This window comes from Brachycentrus maculatus, unplaced genomic scaffold (assembly GCF_059751285.1).
Source record: "Brachycentrus maculatus isolate JH-2025_06_01 unplaced genomic scaffold, ASM5975128v1 h1tg000055l, whole genome shotgun sequence".
Taxonomy (NCBI): Eukaryota; Metazoa; Arthropoda; class Insecta; order Trichoptera; family Brachycentridae; genus Brachycentrus; species Brachycentrus maculatus.
The window spans coordinates 4,313,466-4,334,313 of NW_028280809.1; the positions used below are offsets into that span (position 1 = coordinate 4,313,466).

The 20,848-nt window shown below is 30.4% G+C and overlaps 2 protein-coding genes across 3 annotated transcripts; both read left to right on the forward strand.

The window, feature by feature from the left end:
* Nucleotides 1–225: 225 nt before the first annotated feature.
* Nucleotides 226–12,759, forward strand: LOC148311930 (protein THEM6-like). 2 transcript variants are annotated; one of them, XM_088278293.1, is made up of 6 exons: nucleotides 226–376; nucleotides 949–1,135; nucleotides 4,721–4,935; nucleotides 8,425–8,616; nucleotides 9,993–10,141; nucleotides 11,615–12,759. In XM_088278293.1, exons 1-6 carry the CDS (start codon nucleotides 311–313, stop codon nucleotides 11,688–11,690), a joined length of 885 nt encoding a protein of 294 aa, XP_088134419.1. In that variant the 5' UTR covers nucleotides 226–310; the 3' UTR covers nucleotides 11,691–12,759. The 2 variants fall into 2 exon arrangements, with proteins under 2 accessions (XP_088134419.1, XP_088134421.1); XM_088278295.1 differs by having other exon boundaries at nucleotides 245–455.
* Nucleotides 12,760–14,057: 1,298 nt separating this feature from the next.
* On the forward strand, nucleotides 14,058–19,556 carry LOC148311931 (protein THEM6-like). The gene is made up of 3 exons (XM_088278215.1): nucleotides 14,058–14,331; nucleotides 17,150–17,364; nucleotides 19,194–19,556. Exons 1-3 carry the CDS (start codon nucleotides 14,190–14,192, stop codon nucleotides 19,422–19,424), a joined length of 588 nt encoding a protein of 195 aa, XP_088134341.1. The 5' UTR covers nucleotides 14,058–14,189; the 3' UTR covers nucleotides 19,425–19,556.
* Nucleotides 19,557–20,848: the final 1,292 nt, after the last annotated feature.

The window sequence follows — 20,848 nt, forward strand, 5'->3', positions numbered from 1 at the left end:
CTACATTTTTCCATTGTCCAGCGCCTTGATTTAGGCAAAATACATAGCTTGCGAGTTGATTAATTGAGGATTTTTTTACAGGGGAGCACACCTATGCATTTATTAAGCATTTTCTGTCATGATAATTAGGAACCAGTTTCACAAAATATATTTGAAAAAGGAATAAAGATGAATTTTTCTTCGGTTTATGGTTTTGCTGTTAGCTTTTCCCTTTACAATGGCAGCACCAAAACCCGTGTCAGCTGTATTGCTGTATTGATCACCGGTTGACGCAGCATTTCTACGTAAACCTACCGCTTTTTCGCGTACAATGCCAGATTTATCGGCTTTTCTGCGCCTCTTTAGTATATCTCGCACAACTTGCTGTGTCCAAAAAGTAATTTTCTAAAGAAATTATTTATAATAATAATATTAGCACTCTGTGACGTGTGAACAGATAAATTTGAATTTAAAAGGTGGTCATATATATAATGTGAAATGTAGTATTTTAGGTTAAGTTCATACAAAATCCCTGCTAATTCTTCATCAGCGTCGAATATTTCAATGTTATTACAATCGCGTCATTATATTCAACAAATCATTCACAAATAATAAATGCAATCGCAAGTTCTTTTTTATTAATCTTTTTGATTGAATTTTCATTGAACGTACAATTTAAAAGAACCGTATTTTTAGCCGGAAGATAAAATTCAAATCAGCATATTGAACAGTATTATTTTTCAATTCGCATATTGTGACATTAATATTCTGAGTTGTAAAAAATAATGATTGCTCAAGGTTTTTTTTTTAGCTGAGTGGGCAGTTTAGATATTGTGAAATATAATAGATAGTTTTTTATTGATTTCAATCGGTCTTGTTTTTCAGTAGTGAAGTTCAGCTAACCGTCTAAATTTAGCGCTTTTTAAGATGTGTTGATTGATTACCATTTGTTTTCTTGTTATCAATAAGTGGTTGGAGAAAATGGCTTCCGATGGGACCTGCTGTTTCCCATGGTGGTTTGTCACGGCCCTCATCTCCATCATTCTGACGTATGCACTTTTCGACGTTGCATACTTCTTCAGAATGATGTATACAATAATGATGGCGAGATACTGCAAGCCCAAATCGTGCGTGTTGGAAAGACTTGAAATAAAAGGTAAGTAAATAAACACTTTAAAAAAAAAGTAATGGCCCGCAAAGTCTCTATTTTTAGAATCTTGTCTGCAGGTAGTATAGTAACTATGGGGAAGGTAAATGTGAAAAATACATCACAAACATCCAGACCAATTGGAACATAAATCTTTCTTCAATTTATTTTGCAATTAGCGGGAATCGAAATCGCGACGCCAGTTTCGCAGTCGATCATCTACCCAACTACGCCACGGCGCCTGTCCGTTTTTTTCTACTAATATCAACGCTTGAATGCAAAAAGTGATAGTACTCGAATTTAAAGCAAAACATTTAAAGATTAATGAATATTATTGGACCAGCTTATTTTTTTCTTTTTTGAATGATCCAGATTTCCAACATTTTGAGTGTGTCCAAATACTTGTTCACAAATCCAGATTATCTGCGCTAGGAGTTATTTTTTTTACGTTTTTGACATCTCGATATAAATGAAGAAGAGTATGTAAGTCTGGCCATTTACAGGACTTACGACCGTCAAAGGATTTTAAAAAAAATATTTATTAGTTGCCTTAGAAAATTCTCCGTGCCTATTATGTACAAAGATTGATAGCATAACAGTCAAAATTTTCCAGTCAGAAATTATCAGTTTTTTTATATAATATTTTATTTTGTTGTGATTTCTTGATAGCTTTTCAGTCCAAATTATAAAGCAACACATTTTAAAGATGATAAAAAAAAATGCTAATTTGGTAACCATTTTTTTCAGAATTTTTTAGTTGATTTGTAGATTTTCGATTTTTTCGCACAAAAAAGAAAAATTGTCATGTAATTTAAAAAAAACATATATTTATTTAAAATAAAATTGCATAGGTACATAATACAAACCAATATCAAAAATAACAAAATCAGTACATTCTTTTTTTATTACTGCATCAATAGTTTTGTTTTAATCAAAAGTTTAAACCTTCATATCTCCTTTAGTTCTTTACAGATTTCAATAAGAATGTCACCGATAGTCTTGTAATTTTTCATTTTAATTTATTAGTTAATAATCACATTTCGTGATATTTATTTATTCTGATGGCGTTAGTAGCTGAAAATAATCATAAAACTTTTGTAAATTTGTAATTTTAATTTTCATACACATACGTATGTAGCTTATCTTGCTAAGAATGTCAATACATATATTTATTTTTACTTGAATAGGAATTCATTGAAAACAATTTCCTGTCTTTTTATTTGGCTTCTTCAATGTATTAACTTCTATAAAAATAAATCTATAGATACATAAATGTATACGTCTTCTTTCATATCCGTTTGCTTTAATCAAGAAATAATGAGATGGGTCCTTAATTGTTTTGTTTTCATGGTCTAAATTAGTGGTCACCAACACACGGTCTGTGGACCTGATACGGCCCTACAAAGATTTTCACTAGCCCCTAAAAAAATTCCCGACGTATACTAATGAATAAGTTTAATAATTGTAAGGCCTGTATTTTTGCTTGATATCTTTCCAATTAGCTGTAAATATAATTGCAAAATAAAATCAAGAAAAAAATATTTTCAATTGGTCAGACAAGCTTCTTAAAGTGGGGGTTCTGCGGATTATGGCTTTCAAATAATAATAAACACACACACATATATATATATATATATATATATATATATATATATATATATATATATATATATATATATATATATATATATATATATATATATATATATATATATATATATATATATATATATATATATATATATATATATATATATATATATATATATATATATATATATATATATATATATATATATATATATATATATATATATATATATATATATATATATATATATATATATATTTATATATAGGGTCCGCCATCTAAAGTTTTTTTTTTCAACTAGTGCTTATTTCGTGAATGGTAACACTTAGCTCATGTCTGATTTGACAGATAATTAGTTTTATCCTTCCGCTGAGCGAATATGGTTGTGTATACGCTTGAACAACGCTGGGAAATATTGCGACATTACTTTGAAAATCATGGTAATGTTGCAGAATGTGTGCGAAAATTGCGTACGGTTTTTGGAAGAAGAGAAGCACCGTCAGCTCCGTATGTTCGTTATCTTGTGAAAAAAGTGAAAGAAACTGGCATCCTCATCGATAAACCAAAGCGTGAAAAGCCAAAAACAGTGCGTACACCCGAGAATATCGGTGTTGTGGCAGAAAGTGTGCGTGAAGCGCCATCAACATCAATTCACCGTCGTTCTCAACAATTGAACATTTCGGAGACATCATTGAGACGAATTTTGCATAAAGACCTTGGTATGACGCCATACAAAGTCCAATTGGTTCAGGAGTTGAAGCCAACTGACCATCCAATGCGTTTTCGCTTCGCTGAGTGGGCCTGCGATCGACTTACAGAAGATGCCGATTTTGCCAAAAAAATCATCTTTTCGGATGAAGCTCATTTTGATCTTGGCGGGTATGTAAACAAGCAAAATTGTCGTATTTGGGGCACAGAAAACCCGCACGCATACATTGAAAAGCCGGTACACCCAAAACGAGTCATTGTTTGGTGCGGATTTTGGTCCAGAGGCATAATTGGGCCATTTTTCTTTGAAAATGAGCAAGGAGTGGCCGTTACAGTCAATGGCGATCGTTATCGGGCCATGTTGAACGGATTTTTGTTCACAAAAATTGAAGAGGAGGATATTGGCAACATTTGGTTTCAACAGGACGGCGCTACGTGCCACACAGCCGAAGCTACACTCGATGTTTTGCGCCCTGTTTTAAAAAAAAAAAAGTTATTTGGCGGACCCTATATATATATATATATATATATATATATATATATATATATATATATATATATATATATATATATATATATATATATATATATATATATATATTTATACATATATATATATATATATATATTTATATATTTATATATATATATATATATATATATATATATATATATATATATATATATATATATATATATATATATATATATATATATATATATATATATATATATATATTTATACTCATTTTTTTTGTTGAAATTATGAAATAGGAAGAGAATCGGGATTTTCGAATATTTTCAACATCTACTAGTACTCGTATAATGAGTCCGTATTATATAATAATATATAATATAGAATATACGAGATTGGACGGGGATGGGGACCGTCGAGGCGCTGTTTAGGGCTCCCCAAGACGAGGACAATTACTCCCAAGTGATAATCGACGTCATGGGAACCTGACATGACACACACAGAAGTAGAAGATTGTTTAAACATGTTTCTCTCTTATTTTTTTTGTTATTAAAAAGAAAAATATTCGTGTTATTATTATTTACAAAAATACTTTCAAATAATTTCATACTATTTCTGTGAGCCTAAGCGGCTCATTATTAGAAATAGGTATGAAATTATGGCAGAGTGGGTTCGAACCGAGAAACTCTGACTCTAACCACGGGACCACAACCCGACACAAATTGTATTTTTTTACATAGTTATAATTACAATTAATACAGGACCACAACCCGACACAAATTGTATTTTTTTTTACATTAAAAATAAGTATTTTTTACAGCTTGGTGCTTCCTGAACGACATCGACACTCTCTTGTACCACATGAACAACGCCCGGTACCTCCGCGAGCTGGACTTCGCCCGCGCCGACTTCTACGAGAGGACTAAGCTTTGGAAGAGCATCAGGCTGGCCGGCGGCGCGGTGGTCCAGGGGGCCACCACCGTGAGGTACAGGAGGTTCCTCAGGCCAGGGAACACGTTCATGATCACGTCACAGGTGGGGCAAATTGATCGCACAACTCCAACTGTTGTAACTTCGAGAAACTGTGTACCTTAAGTCCTTCATCTTAAGCCCTCCATCACAACAAGGGCTTGACATCTCGGCTGTCTAAACTTAAAATACAGTAAGGGACATTTTTTTGTAGTATGTTTTTTTTGCATTTTTGGACTAAGTAGAATCTACTTAGTTCAAAAATGCAAAAAAAAACGTACTACAAAAAAATGTCCCTTACTGTGTTTTGAGTTTGGACAGCCGATCTGTTCACTCTCAATTTTTTCTCAATCTCTTCTACACTCATTCGATTTACATGCCCAAACCAACTCATCACACCCTCCTTAATTTAATCGATAATTATTATCTCAACTTTGCATTATTTTCTCATATCGCCATTCGAACATGAATCATGCACAGATTTTTTTATATTTTTAATTCGATTTTGTATAATTTAATACAAACAGAAATATCGGTATTTATTTAACTATACACATGTAACATTCAATGACAAGTCATAAAGCCTGTTAATACCCAGATATCCTGTATATTCTTCTTTATCAATGTTTATATGATGGTCTCGCTTTTACATGTTCATTCTTCCTTTTTTTGTCCTTTATCTACACCTACTGGTGTTTAGCGTGATAAAGAAGTGTCGAAAAAAACTAATAAGATTTTTTTTTATTAAAAAAAAAAAAACACGTGAAAATCGGCATTCAACTACTTTTTTTTCTGATGAAGCTATACAGAGTTTCATTGTGAAAATGTGGCATTATTTTTTAAGTATAAGTTAAATATTATTTTCTGTGTTCTACCTCCATTTAAAGAAAATAAAGTTAATACAATTCGAATAATTGGTGTTTCATACTTCGGAAATGTATTTGTATTTACAATTTTATAAAACATTTATGTAAAAAATGTACGTTAAATAACTTCAAACAATTGCGTGTAGGTCAGTAAGTATTTATTGATTTTTCTTTCTTGGATTTTATTTCAAGGCTATTACTAAACACTCATATCGCTCACTCCTTTCAAGAACGTCATAAATAAAAAAACTGGATTTTTCAGGAGAACGTTTCTAAAGTTTAAAAATATAATACAATGTGTTAAAAATAAATGTCAAGCAACTTCTTGAACTTTTTACTGTGCAACAGATCTTTTTAGATAAACCCTGAAGGTTTTTTCCCCATTTGAAAAATATTTAGTTTATTTGAAAAAAAATTAAACAATACGTTTTCTTCAAAATGCAAAAACAACATTTTCTGACCTATAGCGGGTAAATATTAAGATAAAAATATGCCTCTTTTGCTAGGATATAGAACATTTTATGGGCATTCCGAAAACATGCACAACTGAAAATTGACGATTTTTGATTTATGGCGTTCTTGAAAGGAGTGAGCGATATGTAAACAAACTTTATTTTAAAAACGATAGTGAGATGTTTGAATAGTTTTATAAAAGAAATGTCGTTTTTTCATTCTGCATATTTTATTTTAAAGAAATCTTTTGCACGTGAAAACAATATCAGTACGTATCTATTGATACTCAAAATTGATATATTGACACGATGGTTCAAAGTTAGACACTAACTAATGTTTAACGACAAAAGATTATAATTTTTACGATCAAAAGATCGGCTGTCCAAACTCAAAACACAGTAAAGGACATTTTTTGTAGTACGTTTATTTTACATTTTTGGACTAAGTAGACTCTACTTAGTCCAAAAATGCAAAAAAAAAACGTACTACAAAAAAAATGTCCCTTACTGTGTTTTAAGTTTGGACAGCCGAGATGCTCTGGTAATCGAGAGTTTATTATTCCTAACTTTTCAAAGATCAATAATTACTTTGATTTATTAATAATTATTTAAATTGTTTGCTGAATTTTTAAAAACTTTAAAACTGATTATTTTTAATCTTCAATCCTTGTGTGCTTTTTTGTGTAACAATTTAATTATGGAAACATTTTTTAAACGCCAGATTTAAATCGTTCATTCATTATGCTAAACAGATTGCCTATCTACTGGCGTTTGTATTAAGTCACCCATTACTCGTTACTCGTAAATACTACGAAAGTAAACATACTTAAAGTTCACGATTCACGAATCACGCTGTAGTTTAGTAAGGACTTTTTTTTACGAATTTCAAATTAATTTTAATTTAAGCGAAATCACTACGTACGCATACAGAACATGGGATTGGTGTCAAATTTAATTTTAAACCATATCGATTTCAACTTTTGATCCCATGACTGATTCTGGTTTACATGTAGATACTATGACATTGTAAACGAATGTCGCAGTAGGATTCTCATCTATCTGAGGTCATGTTAGGGAAGACGATTGGAACTGTCAACTAATTTTAATAAATAGAAAAAAAACAGTTTTAGGTTGAGAATGTTGTGAAAATCTCCCATTAATGCATTTAGGGTTGCAAATATCGACCCCTCCTGCGTATTCCAACGTAAGTCACAAAATACAAAATTCATTTGAAAAGAATCATGTAAATAGTTACGATTTGTGTTCTTAGTTGAATATAAACATATTATGAAATACATTTAAAAATAACACGCTCCTTATCGTTCACTTTGTGTAATAGCACTTTAGTAAACACTAATTCGTGACTACCGATTTCGGAATAATCATTCCATCATCAGGTATTTTTGTAAGAATGTCAGACCGTAACAATTTCATTTTAATGACCTGATGATGGAATGATTATTTCGAAACCGAATTAGTGTTTATTAAAGGGGTATTACGTGAACGATAAATGATAAGGAGTGTGTTACATTACGATACTACAAAGTTGACAATGCTTCTAACCGCCCTACACATATGAACGTACGTGATACGCTTGATAACGCACTATTGCGCTAACCCTGTGCGAAAAATATTTAATGTGAGACAGAAAGAGGGAACACGCTAGCGAAAAAGTACATCAGTTCCGTCTTAAAAGCACCTATTGTGGCAAAAAAAAATGTTTTCATAATTCTGCAGAAAAAAAGGTTTTTTTTTCAACAGAAATAACTTAGAAAATAACCCGAAGGTAGGGTGGTTAATAAACAAAATACATTTAAAACTACTCAAATGTTATTATACTTTCATTTTACTCTCTCGCAAATTTTAATTACGCAAAAAAGATTACAAGCCTTATAGATTATATATTATTTTTTGACATCTCATCAAAGATGAAGAAGAATATGGAAGTCTGGGCATTTACGGGGCTGACGACCGTCATAGGCTGGTTTAAGTGATCACTTTACACATGTGTAACATTCACCAATTCTACCCATTATTGACAACCACACTGCTCAAATTCTTGGAAGTTCTATATGCATGCCCAGACTTCCATATTCTTCTTCATCTTTGATGAGACGTCAAAAAATAATATGGAAATAACTCCTGTTATTGGAGATAATCCGGAGTTTGTGAACGAGTATTTGGACACACTCAAAATGTTGTTTATAGATTATAATTATGTATTGTTCGATTTCAAGGTCGTTTATTGGGATGACAAAACAATATTCATGGATCACGAGTTCGTATCTCGCGATGGCTTTGTGAATGCTGTCGCAACTTGCAGACAGAGGGTGATCGGATGTGGAGCTTCGACTGTGGCGACCCTTCTCCACCAGATGCACTGTGCAGGGTCTTGCAAGGCCACGATCCCTACTGAGATGCCACCAGAGGTAAAAACTTCATCAATTTTTATTACTTTTTAGGCCGGCAAATGACGAACGCAATGAATTTTTAAATTTTGGTTTGGAAATCAAAATTACAATTTAGATTTTTTTGGATAATGTATCCAAAATTAAACAAGGTTATTGGATTGAATGGATCATTTGCAGACGGGAGGAATATTTAATTTAACTAACTTAGCCTTTAAAGGATTGTATTAGACTCGTTTTGTGTTTATAACAGGCGATATAATCAATATTTTCATTCATCATTTTCTTTTGGAAAATTCGCCTTCGTAAAAATGTTGTTTTCGTAAGTTGGTAATGATTGATGTCACAAAAACGCGGGACTTATTTTAATGTTGGTGTCATTTTTAAATTATTTGGTGATGTCTATGGTCCACTTTCCTCACCCCCCTCCCCGTTCATATTCCCATATCCAGACGTATCCAGCGTTGGCGGGTAAAAAATTAAAGACAGGTGAGACGTAACGTGATTCATTTCCAGTTTTTAAAGTAATTTTCAACCTTTTCTTATTTCATTTTTATTAATCATGACGGACAGTGGCTGGTCAACGATAGTCTTGAGATTTTTCAAATTAATTTATTAGATAATAATAACACATAATGACAAAGATCTATTCTACTTTTTTTTACATATAGTATAATGAAAATATGTGACGCATTTTGTCTTATTTTTACCTCATTTTTTTGGTGAATTTTATTGATATCACATGTATATCATAAAACCTAATTAAATTTTGCTATCCTCATGAAAAATTCATGATATTATGTGCTTATACAATATCCATCCATACTAACTTGACTTTGGAATTGAGTTAGTGGTTAAAAACCTTTTTTTAAATACGTTATAAAGTAATAAAATAATTTGTATTGAATGATTGTATGTATTGAAATGACGAACTTTTTCTTGGATAACAATTTTTACTTTACCTTAAAATACAAAAAAAATATTTTAATTAACTTTTTTGTTTTGTTGTTTTCACAAAACTTATCACTTCAACTTTTTCATTTAAAATTGAGTGGTTTAAACTACAGCGACATCAGTCAAAAATAGTCTTTAATGAATTATAAATATCCAATCATAATGGGTCGATGTTTATCTGTATTCCTTTGAGGTTTCTGAAAAAGTGCACATGAAAGTGCTATTTAGTGCTATCTTTTGAAAAATGTCCAATGTATGCAGCGTTGTTTACAGTTTTTACAAAGCCACATTGAAAAGCCATCCCTGATAAATATTATGTTTTAATGTATACAGTCTATACAAAACTACATTAGAAAGCCATCCTTGACAAAGACATGTTTTAATGCAAAAAAATGGTTTTTAGTTTACTATTTCATAAAACGTACTGTGTTTTCTTGTTTTAGATAGCAGCATGGGTTCAAGCTAACGACATATCGTCAGCCAAACTGAGGAAGTCAGTCATGTGTGGTTGTGACCCCGACAATTGTCAATGTGGCCCGTCACCCCTGCCGCTAAAAGATGGAGAGAATACCGAAAAACCAAAAGGACATGTGTAAAGATTAAATTATTTTAAAAATCATTTGACTAACCGAATCATAACAGCATTACTAACGCGCGCTTTTAAAGGCTGATTCAACATATTTTACTAATATTTTTTATTAGATACTTTGATACACTAGTAATTAAAATGCACTTAAGAAATAAAAATCATATGATTTGTTTTAAATCTGGAAGTTTCTTGAACGGTGATACGAATCAATGATTTATTTATAAATCTGTCGCAGATGTCACCTCGCCGCGCTGTATATGCGTAGCAATGATACTTATCTCTCCCACAGTAAAAACTTATACGTTTTTTTATTTGGAATTTAAACGGTTAGGAAAGCGAAAACTATTATTTAGATTATCTGATATATATGTATTTATGTTTTTGACACTTTTTTCCTCTTAGCCACGCCTAATTTTACTTATTTTTTATTGATATTGATTGTAGAGTCTCGTATTTAAAAAAAAAAACAGATCAATATAACTTTAGTTTCAAAATTGTATACATCAGAAAAAAGTTACAAAGTCATTGTAATTACCTGTTTATAAATTAAAAAAAATTGTGTTTCTGTAACATAATTGTTTGCCAATATTTTTCTTCTAATATTATCATTTTTTTATTTTTTAATCACTTTTAAATATTTGTTTGTTATTTAAAATTTTTAGAAAATTGGTTCCTCCATTTTAGTTTTATAATACGATTCCTTGAACTCCATTACATTTATTTTATTTGGAAAATCTGAGTTTTACTTATTTAAATATAAAAGTAGGCACTATCGATATTCTTAAAAAGTATTTCTTTGTGCTTATAATATAATAGTAATAAATCTTAAAAAAAAGTATATTTACAGAATTTAGAATTGTAAGTACATTTACAAATTAAAATTGTTAATGATTTATAATATTGACACTATTTAATTTACAATGAATGCACAAGTATTTAGGTTTAATATTAATATATACATATATATATATATATATATATATATATATATATATATATATATATATATATATATATATATATATATATATATATATATATATATATATATATATATATATATATATGTATATGTATATATATAATATGTATTTATTTAAAACCTTGTAAAATAATGCAGGATAACAGAATAGGTAGGATTAAAATAATTACTTAAGTATAATGGGAATAAAAGGAATTTGATTGTTTCAAGAAAATCAACATGTCAATATTTTTCATCATCGATGTTATCTAAACCTGCATATATATTATTATGAATTTGAGTACATGAATAAATGAGTAAACAAATAATAATAGGCAAATGTAAATATTATTTCATTAACATTTTAGGATATTGAGTATAAAACAACGTTTTTTAAAAATATTTTTTTTTGTTTTTAAGTTCCAAAAATGCATGTATACGTTCGTGTTTATTAGTACGAAGTTCTTTATTTGAATTTTCTCAACACTGGTTTTTTCCTTTTTTCATGGTGGCAGTACCATTTCGGTGGAAAGTTGCAAGGACAAAAGCGGTCAAATAGGAATTCCTCAGGCACCACAGGAAAAATACTAAGCGTCTTTTAGAATCGAAAGCTTCAAGAGCTTAAAAAAATGAAATATTTCGCTGCGCTTATTCATATAAGATAAAAGAAAAATATTAGAAAAACATTTACCTTTTTAATCGATATCCTTTTATTTAATTCCTACCTACGTTCTTATGTAATGCAATGATATTTATTTGTACTATTCTGCAAAACAATTTTAAAACAGTTGGCACATATTTATTGTTCAAGGAACTCTTTACCCAATGACGAGTATAATATTTGCACAAAAGTATACATAAATATAATCACAATAAATTTTCCACCAAGAAATAAAAATGAATACATTAATCTGATTACGTATTTACTAAAAAAGTCAAATGTCGTGCTTGCTTTAAGAATTACTTTATTCATCCCGTTCTGCCAACAATGTATGAAAATTGTGTCCTTCATCAAATATCATGGCATGAAATATTGAGGAATTTCTAAATATCTCTTAATAAGAAAAACAAACATGGTTCGATTAAAATTGTAAAAAAGGTTTTTTCGTATCTATATCGGTTATAATCAGTATCTTTCTAATACCTGTATAATTTAAGGTTTAAAATGTTTACACATCTTTATTTTTCTCTAATGTCATACTGTTAGAAAAGGTCTTGTGATATGGAAAAATAAAATTTTTGCTTTTACTGTGTTAAACGTAATTGTGATATTGATATCTTTGACGTGATTGTATTTTAAATACATATTCAAAATAGAAATCATACTCATAGAATGAGAAAAATTACGACATATTTATTTTTTCATTTATTTTATCTGATCATCTGTGATTTTTAATGTTTGCCTTTTGCCTCTAAGGCCGCAAAAGTGTGACAATGTTTTATTAGATGAATAGAGGCACTATAGTTGCTATTGTATTAGTATAAATTAATTATTTTCTAGTTTGCCCTAAGTAAATATAATATATAAAAATAGAACTTGCATTCCAAACTCATGGAGAATCTATATAACTATATATTATTAATTGAAAGTTATTTATTTTGTTTCTTTGAATTAATTGTTACTCTATTACACTGAATAAACCGATTATTTATTTACAAATACTAGTTTCTTTTATTTTTTCTGCACCTACATTATGGACTGGGTAATTACTAAATAACCTTTCTCGACTGAAATCTAATACCTAATTTAAAAATATATGCATATTCTAAAGCTCTACTTTAATCATTTTATATACGAGTATATAAAAAAGACTACATTGAGAAACCCATTTATTTTTAGCTAAGTTCAAAGATTTAAAAAAAAGACATGCAATAATTACGCCAGTTAAAAAATATGATTACAGGAAAATGAAAAATCGTTCGTAAACCATCAGTTACGAGCAAGTTACGAGTTAGTGACTATTGCAAGGTCACGGTCGAATACAAAATTTACTTCCCGCGGTCAGCGGTTTTAAAATCGAGTTGCGTGAGTAATAGTTTCCTATTTCATATTATGTTTTAACGAAATAACTACTCACTATCATATCATGTATATATGAAACATACGATTGGCATGTTGATTGAGTTAAAAGTTTTATATGCTTGTCACTTATTATTGAATAAAATATCTAATAAGTAATATTACGAAGGCTGTCATGATGGAAATATTTAAAATAATAGGAAAACATTTAAATCCACATCGCAAATTCGAGGTCAAATTTTATTTACGATTGTAAATTTTACTTGCAATGAAAATGTGTGATGCATTCAAAGCATCAAATATTTTGTTACTTCGGTTAAATACAAAATTATTATTTACGCTAAATATCTGCTACATTAATTTTCATGACATCTTTGACATTTTTATGACATCTCAAAAACAAAAACAAAAAAAAAGGCAGATGATCCTGACAGAACGATCGCTTATGGCGTCAAGAGGTCTGGATCCATTTTTTTTGCGAAAGTAGTTTTAAAAATTATTCCAAATTTATGTACGATGTACTCAAAAAATGGCTTTCAACCTTTTTCATCACCTAAAAATAATATGAGAGTACATATAGTATCAGAGGTAATGTATTTAATGCTTTTGCTTGCATAAATGAGTCACTTTGATTTGGAAATTATTTTTTTAAATGCGTATAAAATAACAATTTGGTATTTGCTACATAAATTTCTATACCGAAACACGTGGTGAGTAGAAATGATAACTTTTATTTAAGTATTCTTTATTTTACATACTACGACTATCGCCTTTTTTACAAAATACAGTCGATATACTTTACGCGTATAAATCGAAAAATACAAAGGTTGTAGGGGCAAAATTATTGAGAAGCAGCGGTAAAACTTCCAGGTACCCAGGTAAGTAATAAGTAAGTACCACGGTGAACATAAAACCGGAAAGTTCCACTTGACGTTCGCGCGTGTGTGGCACTTTGCTTGGTGGAATTTCTCCTGTCACTTCAAATTTAAAATTCGAAAGTTTTCTGAAGTTTTGACTGAATTAACTTTATTTGCCACCTTATTAAAGTTAGTTTTATACTAAACGACAAGATGTTGTGCGCTTTAGCTGTCATTATCGCTATTCTCTACATGTTTTGGGATGTTAACTATTTTATAAGAGTTTTTATGACCATTGGACTTGGAAGACTGCTGGATAAAAAGAGCAATCTAAATGAAAGCACTACTATTTACGGTAAGTTGACACCCTTTTCAAAATTAATTTAACTTATTATTTTCAACGTTTGAAAGAATTTTTCGTTAACGCGAATCAATTACGCTTGGTTGATTAGTAGGTCATGAAATCTATGAATGTCTAAAACCAATTTACTATATAGTTATGATTTTTTGTCTGTTATTATCGAAGCAATTTTTTGTAATTGTCAATTCAATAATTTGACTTAATTAGAAATTAATTTCGGCAATCTTTCACTAATGAAATAGGCATATCTTACCAGTCAAGCTACTGCATAAAAATTTGCGATTATGCCTTTGCAAAAAGTGTATCCATGCCATTGACCCCCAAAAGGGGGTCAATGGCATGGATACACTTTACCAATAGTTACCAACCTGTAGATACACTTTACCAATCTGTAGATACAAGCAGGGCTTGATATGGACTAGAGCAGTGATCGCCACATGGTATCTCATGAGCTACCGGTAGCTCGCCAAGGCTTTTTCGGTGGCTTGCTTAGGATATTAACTCTTACTACTCTGTAGGCCAGACATTCTGGCCCGTATGATTCTAGTAGGCAGCTCCGTGGGCCACAATGTCTGGCCCGGCGCAGGTATAACTTTAATCACTGATTTCTCTATCACCCAAGTATATTCTACCAAAAAATATTTCACTTAAATACAGTTAATCTTAATTAACATAACCTGTGCTTTATAAAAGGAGATTTTGGTCATCTTATTTTTCAATAACCGTTATTAGAACATCGCTTTATAACTAATGGTCGATATAACAAACAATTCTTGTAATAATATATTTTATTGTAAACCATGACAGTTCAAGATAATGGATTCGGAATGGGAAGATGAACGTAAAATGTGTTGGGTTGTGGTCCCGTAGTAAGTGTCGCGGACTCTTAAGTCAGAGTTTCTCGGTTCGAACCCATTCTACCACAATTTGATACCTATTTCTAATAATGAGACACTTAGGCTCACAGAAATAGTATGAAATGGAAATATTTGTGTAAATAATAAAAACACAAATATTTCTCTTTAAAAAAAAAATTATAATAAAAAAAAACTCTTTGTTAACTTCCAATCCTAATACCTCGGGTGGAACTTTGTTTGGAGGATGAACGTAAAAATAAATGGCACTTGTTTTAAGGTCCTATATACACTGATCAAAGTTTGATTTGATTTGCCCACTATTTTTTTTGATTTTAAACCTTATATACCATCCACTTTTTCTAGAAATCTTTTTAAAAACTTACTTAATTTTTTTTTCTTCAATTTTCGGCTTATTCAAAAGTGTTGTCAATTTTAATAACTCCTTGCTGCTGCATTTACCTTTTAAGTCTTATTATATTAGTATGTTTTTACAATTTTATTCCAGTCTAAGCACAAGTGTATTTTTTGTCATCATTTATCATAATCATAAATATATGTTTTATTATACAACTGAAATTGTTTGACCCCATGTGACCTGTCAAAGGTATATTAATATAATTTCGCTCTGAAGTCATTCGCTAAGAATTAACTAAAGATATGTCAAATTCATTTATCGCATTAGATACATTACATGCATCGCTCACTCCTTTCAACAACGTCATATATCAAAAATCATCAATTTTCAGTTGTGCATGTTTTCGGAATGCCCAGAAAATGTACTATATCCCAGCAAAAGCGACATATTTTTAACTTAATATTTACACGCTACAGGGCAGAAAGTGTTGTTTTTGCATTTTGAAGAAAAGGTATTAATTTATTATTAGATTAAAAACCAATATTTTTAGCTTTTCCACTTTTTTTTATTTGACCAGCGACCGGGTTTCGTCGTTACCGACATCATCAGACTGGATTAAAAATGCAATTCCATCACGAAGTGTCAGTGGATAATATAAATCTATTAGAAAAGGTATTGTTTAATAATTTTTTTTAAAATACACTAAATATTTTTCAAATGGAAAAAAAAACATTCAGGTTTTACCTAACAAGATCTGTTGCACAATAAAAAGGGGCTTGATATTTATTTTTAATACGTTGCATTATATTTTTAAACTTTAAAATCCATCTCCTGAAAAATCAAGTTTTTTGATAAATGACGTTGTTGAAAGGAGTGAGCGACATGTTATTTCCAGGGTTAAATTCCACATTGGAATTATAAATAACTTTTGAGCATCTAAATACTACAATATTTATTTATAAAATTTCGTAGAGTTCGTATAAAATTAAAATTTTAAACAGACGGGACTTATTTTTTGCATAAATAATGTTTTATTGATTATTCTGTTGACTTTTGACACTGTGTTTTTTAATTACGTAATCATGAATAATTATTAAAAAAAAATATTCTCACTTTTAAGGTAAAACTTTGATTTAAATATTTCTTCAATTAATTTGATTACATTTGGTTTACATGTTGTAGAATTTTTTTTCAAATATTTTTTTACATAATGTCATTTTATTCTTCTTCGAAACTAATGGTGCATAGGGCACTGCATCATATAAATGCAGTGTTTTCTTGTTAACACATGAAGGAAAGGTGATCAGCCCTCCGCTTCAAGTACCAGTCGAGGGATGTATTGAATAAATATTAGAGCGAAAAAATCACTTATATTTATTCTACCCCCCTTGGAAATCGATCCCGGGACCTCCACAATGGTAGCCGAACGTGCTGACCACTATACACTGCGGAGGCGGAATGTCATTTTAATTGTAGATAAATATTTTCAATACTTAAATATCCCAGAACTACCAGATGTTTTGCTTTGGTGAATTTCAATAAAAAGCACCTTGTTCGGTGTTTTACAAATTTAATGGAATTGTTTTTGTTACTTTGCCAGGTTTTTGTACTACGAATGATGTGGACATATTCTTCCGCCACATGAATAATGCTCGCTTTATAAGGGATTTGGACTTTGCCCGTTTCCATTTTTATGACCGGACTGGAATTTACCAAAATATCATGGCTGCCAAAGGTCACGCACTTCAGGGAGCATCCAGTATAAGATACAGAAGAACTATTCCCATTTTTACAGCTTATAAAATTGAAACAAAGGTAATTCATACAATAGTATATTGTCACTCGGGAGGAATATCTAATTTAACATACTCAACCTATTAAAGGATTGTGTAAGACTCGTTTTGTGATTATAACAGCCGATATAATTAATATTTTCATTCGTCATTTTCTTTTGCACTGCTACTATTACAGCTCTATAAAGCAGATACATAAAGAAATACGCCCCATAACACATTCGATGACTTAAAATTTGATGACGCATAGTGGTGTCCGTTTTTCGTTTTATTAAAATATCTGAAGTTTACACCTTTATATCTCCCTTACTTCTCTACAGATTTTAATTAGAATGGTACCGATAGTCTTGTGATTTATCATATTAATTCATTAGCCAATAATAACACATCATGAGAATGATCCATTTGTAATAGATGTTTGAATGGTGAAATAAGGAAAGAATGCTAGGCTGCGATAAGCGTTATCGATAAAATTAAGAAAGGTGTGTTGAGATGGTTTGGACATGTGGAACGTATGAGTGAGGAAAGAACGGTTAAACAAATTTATGAGGCAAATGTAGTTGAAAAAGAAGCAGAGGAAGAACGAGGAAAACGTGGCACAATCAGGTATGTCAAATACTTCAAAGCGGCCGGGTCAGGAGTCGAAATAATCGGCGGGTATGTATGTGGAGATGCATGAATGTGGAAGAGGCGAAGAATGTTAGCAAAGACAGGGTTGCATGGCGTTTTATTCTCTCTGCCTACCCCTGTGGAGAAGTGGCGCGATGGTTAGTTAGTTAGTTAGTTAAGATCACCATGCTTGTTTTAATAAACTACTGAGAACACAGAATCTGGAATAGTTTTGTTTTATCATTTTTTTTCCTTGATTTCTAAATTTGTTTTTGAATGAAACTTAAAAATTTAAACTTTTATTAGTAATAATAACAGCTGTTCCATATTTTAAAAAAAATGGAAGACCTGTTATTATATATTACATATGCTGTTCAATTAATACGTAGACTAACATCATAAAGTGCCCTTGAGGTAGTATTTTACAAAAATGGCGCTATATAAATTATCCTAATTTATTATTATCATAAAACAAAATGTACTTTATATAGAAGTTACATGTCTGAATCCCCTTTCTAAGTAGTCTCCTTCCCAGCGCACATACTTATTCCAACGGTGTTTCCACTTTTGGAAACAGTCCTGGAACACTTCTTTTGTCATAAACTTCAGCTCCTTCATTGCATTTGCCTTAATCTTGGGAATAGTCTCAAATCTTTATCCTTCCAAGGTATTTTGAATTTGGGGAACAAAAATAAGTCAGAATGAGTTAGGTACCTAAGGTGGGTGAGACAAAATAGTGATTGAGTGTTTGGCCAAAAGTTCACGAGTTCTGAAACCGGAATTGGCTGAAAAGCTGATGAAACAACAACGCTTTAGCCCATTCAGATTTCAGAACTCATGAGCTTTTGGCCAAACATTCGATCACTGTTCTTTCCTACCCACCCTACTCACCTGATCTCGCTCCTTCTGACTTATTATTGTTCTTCAAACTTAAAAGACCTTTGAAAGGAGGAAAATATGAGAGGATTCCCGAGATTAAGGCACATGCGACAAAAGAGCTGAAGGACATTACAAAAGAAGGGTTCCAGGACTGTTTCCAAAAGTGAAACGGTTCCGTTACGATAAGTGTGTGCGTCGGGAAGGTGACTACTTTGAAGGGGACTCAGATATGTAACATCTAAAAAAAGTACATTTTGTTTTATGACATCAGTCTTCGTATTAATTGAACTGGCCAACTATATTATACATTATATTTATATGTATTTATCTTTGGCATGTTTTTCATTTATCAATTCTTTGCAGTTAATTTATTGGGATGACAAAGCTATATATCTGGAGCAGAAGTTTATCACACTAGGAGACAATTTTATCCGGGCTGTTGTTCTATCGAAACAGAATATAGTGGAAGTGGAAGTTGATACACTATTCAAGGGGATCCAGGGCTTCGATACTAAACCATCTTGTCCCCAAGAATTATCTCTTTGGCTGGAGGCTATCGAAGTGTCAAGCGCTAAACTGAGGAAAAAAGACTGAACTTATTGAAAATTCATATACTTTTTTGGAATTGTCATTTACATTCTATCAATAAACGTGGAGGTCCTCACCAAGACTTTACATTTCCATCATAAGTGATTTTAAGTAATCAGGAATTCTAGCTTGTAAAATTGTAACCTTTTGGTGCAATTTAATAATTTCATGTTGGTTTAACACAGGATTGGCCACGTTTTGTCGAATTTTAACTAGGATATCAATAGAATACAGTAAACAGAACAGATTTGCATTTAAAGGATTTTTTTGTGCAGTATTTGAAATGTTACTTTTTGGTGAGGACCTCCACAAATATAATATATATATAATTTTATATAAAGAAAATATGTATTATAAAAGCATGTTAAGAAATATGTTGTGCTCAAATTTTTACATAATTACTATTATTTAAAAAAAATAATAATTACATACTTGCTCTTATTTTAATGTTCCTTGTATATGTTTCACCATAATTTATATATGAACTGCTATAAATATTTATTTATTGTGTTACCTAGTTTTAAGCTAGTGGTCATTAAGGAAAGTTCCCTGATTTTTTTAAAAAATTTAATACGTAGCAATATAAATTATTACCATGGTTGTGGATTAATGTTTTATTTTATTTATTGAACGTTTGAGTAGGGTCGTGGTTTTGTGGTTAGTGTCATGGACTCTGAGCCATAGCTTCAAGGCTTGAACTTAATTTTAAATAACGCACTTAGCCCTAAGAAAATATAAAATATTTGTTTATATAATAATAAAAACAGCAATATTTCTATATGAAAAGAAAATGCAAAAACTTATAAAAAATATTTATTTTTTTTGTACTCAAATGCTTTAATAAAATAATATTAAATAATAAAAAAATCTTTTGATTTTATAATTGTGTGATGCCTTAAATTTAATTTAATTATTGTATTATAATAAAAGTCAAAAACACTTAAATACTATGGATAAAGTTATGTTTTTAGTAATGAATCTCAATTATTATTTTTCTATTGTATCAGATATTGGAATTCCTTTCAAATGGCTTTGAAAACATCAATTTAAATACTATTTTTGTTAAACTTGGTAAAGCTTAAAAACACCCATTGTTTGATAAACTCGGATATCTGGTGTTTAGAATTAATAATTAAGAAGTTTGGTAAAATATTTAAACAAATATTATTTCCTGTCAACAAAGTCAAAAAAAAATCCTTAAACCTTGCACAAAATCATTTTGTTTGGAGAATTGAAACTAGTAATAACTTTTAAATGCTTTCATGGGATAAAATACTATAAAAGTTGAGATATAATGTATTTTTGTTAAGAGGTAAACAAATTCAAATTTTCCACACAACTGTCAAATTTATGTACTTCCGTAAAATTTTATCAACTGTATTTTTACAGACTGTCAATTTGACAGTTGACAGTTGATTTGTAGTCGGAAC

Excerpts from the sequence above, each read along its gene's own strand:
- LOC148311931 (XM_088278215.1), top strand. The coding sequence starts at position 14,190 with ATGTTGTGCGCTTTAGCTGTCATTATCGCTATTCTCTACATGTTTTGG. Across the intron at positions 14,332-17,149 it reads TGAAAGCACTACTATTTACG|GTTTTTGTACTACGAATGAT; the intron begins GTAAGTTGACAC and ends TTACTTTGCCAG. Across the intron at positions 17,365-19,193 it reads CTTATAAAATTGAAACAAAG|TTAATTTATTGGGATGACAA; the intron begins GTAATTCATACA and ends AATTCTTTGCAG.
- LOC148311930 (XM_088278293.1), top strand. The coding sequence starts at position 311 with ATGCCAGATTTATCGGCTTTTCTGCGCCTCTTTAGTATATCTCGCACA. Across the intron at positions 377-948 it reads CAACTTGCTGTGTCCAAAAA|TGGTTGGAGAAAATGGCTTC; the intron begins GTAATTTTCTAA and ends GTTATCAATAAG. Across the intron at positions 1,136-4,720 it reads GGAAAGACTTGAAATAAAAG|CTTGGTGCTTCCTGAACGAC; the intron begins GTAAGTAAATAA and ends TATTTTTTACAG.